Source organism: Syngnathoides biaculeatus, chromosome 4 (assembly GCF_019802595.1).
Source record: "Syngnathoides biaculeatus isolate LvHL_M chromosome 4, ASM1980259v1, whole genome shotgun sequence".
NCBI lineage: Eukaryota > Metazoa > Chordata > Actinopteri > Syngnathiformes > Syngnathidae > Syngnathoides > Syngnathoides biaculeatus.
The window spans coordinates 33,270,964-33,283,200 of record NC_084643.1 but is presented as its reverse complement, the minus strand read 5'-3'; the positions used below and the strand labels follow the sequence as shown (position 1 = coordinate 33,283,200).

Sequence of the window (12,237 nt, the reverse complement as noted above, 5' to 3'; positions counted from 1 at the left end):
CAAATACACATTTGTCCGCCTGATTTTAAAATATAAATTACATTTCTATACATATAAAGAGTTCAAGAGATTGCTGCTAAATATCCAATTTCTCTGAATTTGGTATTCATAGGTTAAATTAACATCTGTGTTTTTTTTTTTTTTTTCCATAAATGACTGACAACAGAACAACAAATTCTAAGGTTGTCATTTGAATGGACTCATCAGCACAAACATATTTACAGGATTATAAATTCTTCATACAGCTTCATCCAAAAGTCTTTGAAGATTCTTCTGCACCTGAAACACAACAAAACACAAAGCTACTCTCACATGCTACTGTACCCGCAGTACACGCTAGTCCAGCTATTTTAAACCAGCAACATGTTATTGTAGCTAGTTTTGAGCCGGTGCAGAGTAGTTCATGTTGACGAGCAAATTAAGTGTCTATAAAAGTTAAATGAGCATGAGGTGGCAATCATGTGCTTTGCTGAAGGATAAAAACTGGTAAATGCATTAGTTGTTTGTACCTTCTCCAACTTCTTGAGGTTGAGGCTCAGAAGTTCGGAGAAAAGTTCTCTGTTGACATCATTGCTATCTTGCAGGAAGTTGGTGCTAGAAGGACAAAATACCATAAATATGGTCATGTGTCATGATGCTAAAACTTTTCTCTGATCCCATCAATGTGCTGAATATCATAATGTGTCTTATAAATATTATTTAAACCATGCCACTACATGGGAGAGAAGAGTATTGGTAAACACTGCATGCTACTTTACCTGGTAGCTATTTTATTTACTTGGAAACATTGATATGTTAATGTGTCTGCTAGTCCTTGTACTGGATACTGTCAACTTGCTAATGTCGCAAGCTGCTAGTCTACCGGGATATACAGCGGAAGATTCATCTACATTCTGGATGTTGTCTGACACATGCTAATGCTATCTCTTCATTGGCAGATTATCTGCAGACAGCTAGCTCCAAGGCCTGTATCGGGATTTTATTAATTTGCTAACTGTAGGCGTGTTACAAAAATGTTCAAAACACCTGTATGTTTTTAAAATATGGTATCAATTAAAGAGGAGAGAAACAACAATGAAATTTGCCCTGGTTTCTAAGAATCAGATAATTATTATAAGGATTTTATACCACTTTTTATTTAGCCCAAATTTACTTATCCATAAATAAATGTAAATCAACAGGAGACGATCTGTGATGTTTAAACAGTCTATTTTCAGAATTTTCAATGGCGACATCAGTTTGAGACATAAATATAAATATTTCAAACTTCACAGAAAATAACAATAATGCTTAATCACGTCCATCTACTTTTCAATCATGTCCAAATTCTATGGACATACAGTATGACCTTTGGATGTCAAAATCATTTTCATCTTTGTTAGACCCACAGAACATCTCTGAATTGAGCAAGGTGGCAAAGGGATTTCCCAATAACGTCTTTGGAAAAGAACAAGACTTTCCTTCTGCAAAACAATGAAGAAATGCAACTTGGGGGGAAAATGGCGGCCATTTTTCTGGATTTAATAACCTACCGACTAACTATTAGCCTGGTGTGGGGATATTTTTATATTTTGTTTTTTAAATGTCACAGTAAAAAAACTAAAACTAAAATTCAGGTTAACACGTAGCTTGAGGATCCCCAGCAGGCTTAAATCAGGCCCCGCCAACATATGGTAGCTAGTGGCTAGCCCTATATTCTTCCAGTGCGATATTATTTGCATGCTCATGTAAGCAATTTCAAGGCTTGAGTTTGGATATCTTATTTTACATTTTTTTATTGAATTACAAAATGTCTATATACTGTAACTAAAATGCACAATTTTTTCAGTGACTTTAAATTTGTGTTTTCATTTTTAAATAAACGATAATGCTAAAATACCGAGCTGCCAGCCTTGCATGGGGGTACGCATTTTTAATTTTAGTGTTTTAAATTGAATTTTAACCAACTAAAAAGTACTGACTGAAAAATTTACTAAAAGTAACAGGCTGCGTTAGCTGCTAGGACCACATTATGCATTGTGATATCATCAAGATTCTAAAGTAGCTTGTTGCCTGCTTGCATTGGTGCATTGGGATATTATCAACAAGGTAACATAGCTGGTTGTCAAACATGTGAACTCACTCCAAATCTGCGATGGAGCCGAGCGTCGCCAGTCGATGCTCCAAGGAAAGCATCTTCACGGTCAGGAAGCATGATGACAACACTAAGACGCACACTCTTAACACAAGCACGGAAAACCAGTTTGCGTCGGAACGTCGTGTAGTCGATGGGAATGACACACACAGACACACACTTACAGAAAGAGGTAAACGCACAGCAGAGTGTTGAGTGAGAGAGGTTGTCCACTTCTGGAGTCCCGTCGTGTCACTTCGAAACTGTGCTGCTTGATTTCCTGCTTGGGAAGCTTGGAATTTTTGGGATGAGGAGTATTCTTCACTTGGTGTTGAGGGTCAGGAGGTGGAGGGACATCGCTGCACTTCAACGTGTCCAGAAAGGGGGGAACTGGGAAGTCTGGAACAAGGGAGAAGAAGGGAAATTGATATCATGTCGGAAAATCGTTATTGGTGGGAGTTTTTATTACAAATGTGACGGGATTCCGAAGGGAAGCTTTGGGAGAATAAACAGAATATGTTCAGACAAGAATTGTGAGAGAAATTGGAACACGACACATTCTTGTCAAGAATTATGTTCGGGGATCAAGCATTGTTGCCACGAATTTTAATGTGATTTTTATTGGGAAGCACGATTGATATGTGAAACTAGGAAAAATCATGTTGAAAAAAATTAAGTATTTGGAGAAAATTGTGATGAAGTAAAGGCAAGACTGCTACTGGAAATAATGATGATGATGATGATGAGAATTGTCAGCGATCAAAACAAGAACTCTAATGGATTGATGAGAATCATCACAGGAATTTTGATGGAATTTTGACTGACTTTTTTTACGCACCACCCCCACCTCACTAGAGGGCGCCATCTAGGGGCGTAGTGCAGAGTGCCATTTGAGTCAGCACTGCTCCTGACTCATGGCATAATTATGGGAATTTTTGCCAGAATAATCATAGATGATAGATAATAGATAATGGAATTACAAGAACTGTGTTAAGATTATAATAAAAGTTAGATCTTGACAGAATTTTGATGGCCTCACAATCAAATTGTCAAAAGGAATTCTGTGTTTTATCTTTTGTTTTTGTCTTTTGTGACATGTTGAAGTGTCTCACAATTTATTCTATTGTTTTGCGCACCCAGGCCACCGTAGAAATCCAAACAGAAATGACGACTGGAATTATGAAGAACTTTGAATGATACAGTGGCCCTGAAGTGCAAAACACAACAGCAAAAAGTGTAAAGACAACAGCCAGTCAAAAAGAACAACGACAAATAAATTACAATGACAAATAACAGCAGAATAGTAAAATAAAAAACACAGCAAATAACAAATCTATAAGTTATACACAATGGTAAAGATGCCCCTGTCCCAGCTTTTATGGAAGATTGTTACAGGCAATAAATTGGCAATGAGTGAATACTTGCAAAAAAACAACAACAATGCTTTATCAATATCTTGTATACTGACATTTACATATGACTGGAACAGTGAGTTTTGAGTTGGAAAGCTGCGTTCATTCCAATAAATATGTTTTTCGAAACGCCACCCCTCAGGCATCTGATTGGTCGAGATACCTGCCAACTTGTCATCGTCCGGCGTCTGGGAATCCGAAGTGCTGCTTTCCTCTGTGTCTTGCCTACTCTTCCGTAATGTTTCATCCAGGTCGGCAAAGTCAGCGTGGAAACTCTGATGAAAATAGAAGTTCATCAAACAGGAAGCTTGTGTGTCTGTGTGTTATTATGTTTGGTTTTTGGTGTTTGTATGCAACTGACCAAAGGAAAACGCGGTGAGTGAGGTGATGTCCGAGGTCGGAAGTTGATTTGGGGTGAAGACGGAAAGGGGCTGTTGCATGGACTCTTCTCCTTTATGAGCACAAATCGTCATCATCGTCATCATCATCATCATCATAACGATACATATGGTTCCTCCATTTGTGGGCAGTCAGGGCAGAAACACTGACCTACATTTCATCACTGGCAGAACCCCATATCACCAAATACGAATCAATCAGTCCGCAGTTGATCAAACCTAACACTGCCCCTGATCGGTACACGTTTAATCAATGAGAGCGTACCAGAGTCCTGATTTTTTTTTTTTTTTTTTTTTGTGAATTAATTTGGCAGATGAACATGATTTTGAGGTAGTGTTTCCAGGAGAGGCGGCACGGTGGCTCAGCTGGTAAAGCGTCGGCCTCAAAGTTCTGAGGACCCAGGTTCGATCCCAGCCCCGCCTGTGTGGAGTTTGCATGTTCTCCCCGTGCCTGGGTGGGTTTTCTCTGGGCACTCCGGTTTCCTCCCACATCCCAAAAACATGCAACATTAATTGAACTCTCTAAATTGCCCCTAGGTCTCATTGTGAGTGTAGCTGTTTGTCTCTATGTGCCCTCCAGTTCAGGGTGTACCCTGCCTCCTGCCCGTTGACAGCTGGGATAGACTCCAGCACTTCCCGTGACCCTTGTGAGGATAAGCGGCAAAGAAAATGGATGGAGGGATGGATGGACGGATGGATGTTTCCAGTAGAAAATCACAGCCACTGGATTCCTCCCTATCATTGAAGTGTTGCGGCCAAGGTCCTTACCTCCAAGTGAAAACAGATGGACATGAGGAACTTGTAGGTATTGTCCCGGGCCAGGAAGGACACAAAGACATACTGCAAAGAAGAAGTTGGTAAGTCAACACATCTTATTGAATATAAGCAATTTTCATTTCCACTGCCTCACTCTGTCATTTGCTGTGGCGATCACCACAGCATTGGGCACCAAGAGTGCCGTCTTGGTTTTCTTGACGTGGGTGACGGAGATTACTGGGATGGCGATCTGGTAGGAACAATAAATGGACTGCTCTTATATAGCGTTTTTTTTTTCTACACCATCACAGTACCCAAAGCATTTTACCAAGCCTCACGTTCACATTCACCCACACATTCATACACCAATGGGCAGCTGCTGCCATCCAAGGTGCCAGCAATCTCACTGGGAGCAAATTGGGGTTTAGTGTCTTGCCCAAAGACACTTCAAAATTTGAAGACTCTAATTAATCTTAAACATGTCAAATATGGTACAACGCATCATCCAATCAACTGCATTTTTGTTTTGTTCCGTGTATCCTGCAGCTTTAGCGGTACCAGGCATGAAAATTGAACAAGCAATTGAAGAAACATATAACAACCTGCTCCATAACGGTATGGTCGGAATTGTGAGAGAAATTCTCACAAGGTTCTTGACAAATTCATGTTGAAATCATTTTATGGATTTTGATTGTACTGCAATGGAAACAGTGAAATCGCTGTTGGAGTAATGATGGGAATTGTGACAGGACCCGTAACAAATATACGACAGAATCGGTGACAAAATCGTACCGGAACAATGACAGAAATTCTGAACTCTTGACAAGAAAGAGGGGACACTTCTCAGAGATCACGGTAGGAATGGCGATACGAATGGCAGGGAGACATGAATCACCTTGGTGTCTTTCCCAAAGACTTTGGAGTGGAAACAGATCCAGTGGTCGGAGACAAACATGCGGCCCTGGTACAAAATGTCCTTCTGCAGAGCACAGGTGTAACCTGGAACCGCAACGAAATAGCCAACAACACTTCAACCACCAACGTTGTGAGAGTGCATGGTTTTTCCCGGAAAACTGTGTCGTCAATTTATATTCCTATTTTTTTTTGTGTGTGTCCACACTTTTGTTCTCCAACGTTCTGGGAGTTCATGTTTGATGCTCGCCAACGTTGTGAGCATTATATTTTAATGCTCCCCAATGTTGTGTGAGTCCATTTTTATGTTCTAGAATGTAGTGTAAGTTTATGTTGGTTTTTCCCAATTTCGTAAGCATCCATCTTTATGTTCCCCAATGCTGTGCCATCAATGCTTATTTTCACCGGTGCTTTGTGACTTCTTGTCTATGTTACCCAATTGTTGTGCGAGTCTATGTTTTTTTTAGTACAATGCATTTTCATGCCCCCCAAAATTGTACAAATCCATGTATTGTACTGTACTGTATGTTCCCTGATGTAAACGAAGTTGTTACACATTCAAAGAGGATCTTACTTTGTCTGAGTTGCTCGTCCTTGCTAATCTCCTTGAAGATTTTATGATATTGACAGTTGCCCTTGGACAGCTGGAAGACAACAGACGACGCAAACAACACAAACATGAATATGACTGCGCTGTGCGTGGTGGTTTGAATGCAGTTGATGTCGGTGCGACTGAAAAGAGGTTTCTGTAAAGGGTTGTGTGTCACCTGAGTGGAGCGAGACTTCTTCCTTTCCAGCTTTGAGTCCAGCTCGCATTGTATGGGAGTCAGCAGTGTTGTGTCAAATGTCTTTGACCTAACACACACACGTGGTGAGCATCTTTAAAAGTTACTGAGGTTTCTTTCGACGTAGTTGACGTTATGTACCTGACCAGTGCTGGTCTCCTGCATGCTGAAGTGTCCTGATGTTGAAGTTGACGCTGATTTTGTTGTTGTTGTAGAGGATGATGCTCGGCCTCGCTGTTCTGCATACACTCCCCGAGCATTCGTGGACTTTTTTGATGCTCCTCAGGGACTATCTCAACCTCGGAGCTGAACACACATAAGCACATTCTCTTCTACTTGACTTAGTTTTTTTAATGCAAACACTTTCTAACTACCTAGATCAGTGGTTCTCAATCATTTTACGCCAAGTGCCACCTGAACATTCATGCTGCCTTTAAAGTCTGGGAAAATATTTGTTTGAACTACTTAAATGCATGCAAAAATGCATTGCGCACAAGATATAAAAATTGTATGTAAGGTAAATCATTTCTAAAAAAAACAAAGATGAAATGCAAATATATCCATCCATCCTTCCATTTTCTTTGCCACTTATCCTCACGAGGGTTGCAGGGAGTGCTGGAGCCTATCCCAGCGTTCATCGGGCAGGAGGCAGGGCACACCGTCAACTGGTTGCCAGCCAATCACAGGGCACATAGAGACAAACAGCTGCACACACAATCATACATGGGGGCAATTTAGAGTGTCCGATTAATGTTGCATGTTTTTGGGATGTGGAAGGAAACTGAAGTGCCCGGAGAAAACCCACGCAGGCACGGGGAGAACATGCAAAGTCCACACAGGTGGGGCCAGGATTGAACCCAGGTCCTCAGAACTGTGAAGCCAACGCTTTACCAGCAGACCCACCGTGCTTCCATGCAAATGTATGTTGAAGTTAAATAAAAATGAACTGTACCTGAAAAATATACTGTACTGAAAGAGTACAAAAATGTACTGTACTGTACTTTAAAAAAAAACTGTATTGGTATATAGGCCGTACACCTAGCTACAAACTTAATTCTGTTTGTATTTAATTTTGTGTTTCTTTCTTATACCACAAGGGGAGCCCAAGTACCATCGGTCATCCTCATACCAGACTTTTACAATCACTGACTGAGATAACGTGATTATTAACATAAAACCGGCGGCACGGTGGACCAGCTGGTAAAGCGTTGGCCTCACAGTTCTGAGGACTCGGTTCGATCCTGGCCCTGCTTGTGTGGAGTTTGCATGTTCTCCCCGTCCCTCCGTGGGTTTTCTCCGGACACTCGGGTTTCCTCCCACATCCCAAAAACATGCAACATTAATTGGACACTCCAAATTGCCCCGAGGTGTGATTGTGAGTGAGGCTGTTTGTCTGTCTCGATGTGCCGTGCGATTGACTGGCAACCACTTCAGGGTGTACCCCCCCCCTCCTGCCCATTGACAGTTGGAATAGGCTCCAGCACTCCTCGTGACCCTTGTGAGGATAAACGTGTAAGAAAATGGATGGATGGATGGATGGATGGATGGATGGATGGATGGATGGATGGATGGATGGATGGATGGATGGATGGATGGATTAAAACCTGCCTCGATAATGAACTTACTTATAACAGTAGCTAACTACTAGATACTTACTAACTAGCAAGCTTACTGATGAAAATGGTTATTTTACTTCCCCCCAAAAAAGACTTAACTTACTATTTTAGTACCTAAATAACTAACCTACTTGGTGAGCTATATTTACCTATAGAGTCCAATGAAGTTAGAACATTGTGTAAAACAAAAACAGAGTTTGCATGTTCTCCCTGTGCCTGTGTGGGGTTTCTCCCGCATCTCAACACATTCCACAGCTTTCTTTATATGCGCCCTACGATTGACTGGCGACCAGTTCATGGTGTGCCCTGCCACTCCCCGGAAGATAGTTGGCTCCAGCATGCATGCAACCTTAGTGATGATAAGCAGTATGGAAAATTAACGAATGAATTGCCTGCCCTGCATGCCAGTCCACCTGCAGTTGTCCTGCTGGATCCTTACTCACTGAATCGATCTTTCAGCTTTGCACATTTTGGATCTCGGTTCGTGTAGGAGACGGACGATAGAGATGACCCGCTTAGGGCTTGTCTGTACTTCACACCAATTGTTGGTCACACCGCGCAGAGCGACTAAGTCACATATCATAAACACATGCTGCATCCTGCAGGCTATAATCCATACTGCTACTCTGGGCAGAGGCCGGCATACTCATCTTGATGTGCAAGGGGCACCAAACCGATGAGCTAAGCTTTGTTGACATAAGGCAAACCTATAAGTCATCTTGTATTTGTTGGATAATAGTCTGACATTTTTTTTTTAAATACGATAGTATGTATGGGGAATTCAATTGGAATCTTCTTACTAAAAAAAAAAAAAAAAAGACACTTGTCCAGGTTGGCCTGTTATGGATGGCAACTCTCAGATGACCATGGGCCCAAAAAAGCCTGCTGGGAGCATTACTGAGTGTGGTTGTCTTTCGTTTGCATGGTAGCATTTTAACTTCCATTTGTAGACGTAGCAATGATATATGTAATATGTTAGTAAAAATGTTTTTTCCAAGTGTTTCTGAGCTCATTTGGCAATATCCTGTACACAAGGACGCAGGTTTCCGATGGAGTGTTGTCTAATGGCATAAAGTGGGGCATTCTCTAGAACTTTAGATGACGAATGGATGGACGATCAATACGATGCATGTTTTTGTGCTGTACATTGTTCTTAAACTGTTGGACTATTTGCTGACACAGTTGTTTGCAAAGTGTGAGACTTGCCCATCCTTGCTCGTGAAAACTGAGCCTTTTGGCGATACTCCTTTTTTACTCAGTCGTGGAATGTTCCAAACTGTTTTTTTGGGGGGGCGGGGATTTCTCAACTTTCTCAGACATTTGTTGCCCCTGTCCCAGGTTGCAGGCATCAAATTCAAAATGAGTGAACATTTCTACAGAAACATAACAATAACGGTCATCAATTTGAACTTTGACTAGCTTGTCTTTTTTATGATTTGAATTGAATATAGGTCAAAACTCTTTAGAAAATCATTATATTCTGTTTGCATTTATGGTTTCCATAATCTCCCAACTTCATTGGTGACGGGGTTTGTACTTAGTCAACCTAGTTACTTTTACTAACTGAAATACCTATTGACGGACTGACTGAAATAAGCAACCCCCAAAAAATGTTCAATCACGGTTCTAAAAAGATGAAATGGAAATGTATTGAACTACTAAAAGTGAAATACAACTGCTATTTTTTCAGTGACATGAGAAGGAGCCCCGTACCCTTTGGGAAGGACTGATTCAGCGTGTTTTTGTAATACTGTACTGAAAGAAACCGGAGAACCTGCAGAAAACCCAGTCGATTGCGTGGGTGAAATGCAAACTCCGCACAGAATCCCCAGCCTCAGAAGTGTATACAACTGGAAGTTGCTGCTGATGAAGACGAAGCTCTGACCTGTCAATTACATGTTTGTCCTCGTTGTTGTGGTAGCGTCTGGATGTTCCTTTATTTGTCCTCGTGACGGTGTTTTCCTCCTGCTGGGTGCCGGTGTCCGTCATGTCTTGGAGAGGAGCAGCCCCCGAACCTCACCACCAAAGCTCTTCTTCACCTGCCTGTGGGCCGGACGGCCTCCCCCGCCCAATCATGCCACGGGCGGATACAGCATGTGTGTCTGCGTATGTGGGGTCCGTGAAAGGGGTGCGCGGGCGGGCGGGAGGACGTGTCCGACCTTCGACCCAAATGTGTATTTGGATACTTGAAAATAAATAGAAGATAAAGGAGAGCCTGCAGGAGGTCAGCGGATCTTGTGTGTGCGTGTGTGTGTGTGTGCGTGTGTGGGTGTGTCTGTATGTGAATTTTTAAGGCAGTTAGTGTATGTGTGTGTCATACGATCACACTATGGGTGTGTGTGTGAGTGAGTCTATGTATGTATGCAAGTGTGTATATGCATATGTGTCTGTGTGTGAATGTGTGCTTCTGCCTATGTGTCTATGTGTGCATGTCTTATATTGTGCACGGGTGTGTGCTTTTCGGCGTGCGCGTGCATGTGTGTGTAACCTGAGGCAAGCAGGTAATGTCACGGGAGATGCCGAGTGTATCACTTTCCTAAAGTAGCAAGCTTTGACAATACTGTACATTTATCATTATGATTATTTTGAACAGGTCTTAGCTTCTAGTTAAACTTTCATGACAGTTAAAAATATAAAAAGATTACTCAATGATGTGTGGTCTTTGCAAAAAAAAAAAAAAAAAAAAAATCTTTTGGGTCAAAATCTGTTTTTGTTATCTGGCATGTTGTAAGCCCTCCTCCTGACAAAACACACTCACTTTAGTTTTGTATTTGTGTGTCAAGGTCCAGTGTGAAATGTTTGTTAAAGAGTCAAAAGTCGACGTGCTGACATTTGCCTGGATAAACAAACTCCGCAAGGCTTAAATAATCCTCAAAATATTCCATTCCACTCTTTTAGGTTACAAAAATGCTCATAGAAAGCAACTCTCTATGAGCATCTACATCTACTGAGCTTTTACTCCGAAATAAAGTGCGCACCTTTACCCTTATCCGCACTGAAATATAAGAGCTTCTTCTGTGGCCCACGACGTGCACACACACACACGTAAATTTATATGACGTTTTGGTGTAATCCTACTGAGTATCCAACTGGCTGACTGAGCCCAGGACTGACTAGCTCACCAAGTCCCTGACTGACTGATTAAGTCACTTACTGACTGAATGCATTATTATGGCCCATCGCACGCTGTGTGATGTGGCACAACCCAACCCAACTACTGCAAAAAAAAAAAAAAAAAAACAACAACAACAATTTGGTGACTTCTGCAAGCCCTGAATGGCAAGCCTGTATATGTTTTGAAGCTGTGCATACAGTAAAATATGTTGAACTTAATCATATTAATGAAAACATAAAAAGCAAGTGACAGTTATGAAAAACTAGCTTTTTATAGAGAGGATGTGGCCAAGAATAATGAGAAATGTTGGAATAAAAAGAAAAGGACTGCTTGCTCCCATTCAATTGAATGCATATGACGCAGTACATTTTGGCCACAACTTTTACAATCTACACGATATCTATAATTGGATACTCTAAATTGTCTCGAGGTGTTATTGTGAGTTCTGCTGTTTGTCTCTATGTGCCTTGCGATTGGCTGGCAACTAATTCAGGGTGTTCCCTACCTCCTGCCTGTTGACAGCTGGGAAAGGCTCCAGCACTCCTCTGACCCTTGTGAGGATAAGCGGCTAAGAAAATGGATGGATGGGTATATATACAGTATATATAAATATATATGCAAATATATATAACTCCAACCAACTAAACGACTCTCTCATTGACTTCTTAACTAACTGACTGACTAAAAACAGGTGGCTAACTGACTGGATGAATTATTAACTTTCCATCTAGTCAACTAGCCGAGTGAGTGACTGACTTGGCAGCTAGTTCTTTTACCGAATAACCACCTAACTACCTGTCTTACTACAAACTGAGTGATGTACTCACTGACCAACCAGCTGACTGATTATAATTTACTCTACTAATTAATATGAATGAACTTTCAATGAAATAAATCATTATTAGGTGGCACGGTAGGCAGCACGGTGGATCAGCTGGTAAAGCGTCGGCCTCACAGTTCTGAGGTCCAGCCTGTGTGGAGTTTGCATGTTCTCCCCGTGCCTGCGTAGGTTTCCTCCCGGCACTCCGGTTTCCTCCTACATTCCAAAAATATGCAACATAAATTGGGCACTCTAAATTGCCCCTAGGTGTGATTGTGAGTGCGACTGTTGTCTGTCTCGATGTGCCCTG

At 41.5% G+C, this 12,237-nt stretch overlaps 1 protein-coding gene across 1 annotated transcript; it reads right to left on the bottom strand.

Moving 5' to 3' along the window:
- Positions 1–19: 19 nt before the first annotated feature.
- Positions 20–6,622, bottom strand: LOC133499721 (GRAM domain-containing protein 2B). Its single transcript, XM_061818017.1, has 12 exons — positions 6,518–6,622; positions 6,359–6,446; positions 6,166–6,235; positions 5,575–5,678; positions 4,834–4,929; positions 4,692–4,763; positions 3,887–3,976; positions 3,689–3,800; positions 2,299–2,512; positions 2,123–2,218; positions 510–594; positions 20–279 (listed from the first exon to the last, which is right to left on the bottom strand). The coding sequence occupies exons 1-12, from the start codon at positions 6,619–6,621 to the stop codon at positions 238–240; spliced, it is 1,173 nt and encodes a 390-aa protein (XP_061674001.1). The 5' UTR covers position 6,622; the 3' UTR covers positions 20–237.
- Positions 6,623–12,237: the final 5,615 nt, after the last annotated feature.

Bases quoted from the DNA above. Each gene is read 5' to 3' on its own strand.
- LOC133499721 (XM_061818017.1), bottom strand. From the start codon at position 6,621: ATGCAGAACAGCGAGGCCGAGCATCATCCTCTACAACAACAACAAAAT. The intron at 3,977-4,691 runs GTAAGGACCTTG...GTGCTCATAAAG, and splicing joins CCATCTGTTTTCACTTGGAG to GAGAAGAGTCCATGCAACAG. The intron at 280-509 runs GTACAAACAACT...GTTGTGTTTCAG, and splicing joins ACCTCAAGAAGTTGGAGAAG to GTGCAGAAGAATCTTCAAAG.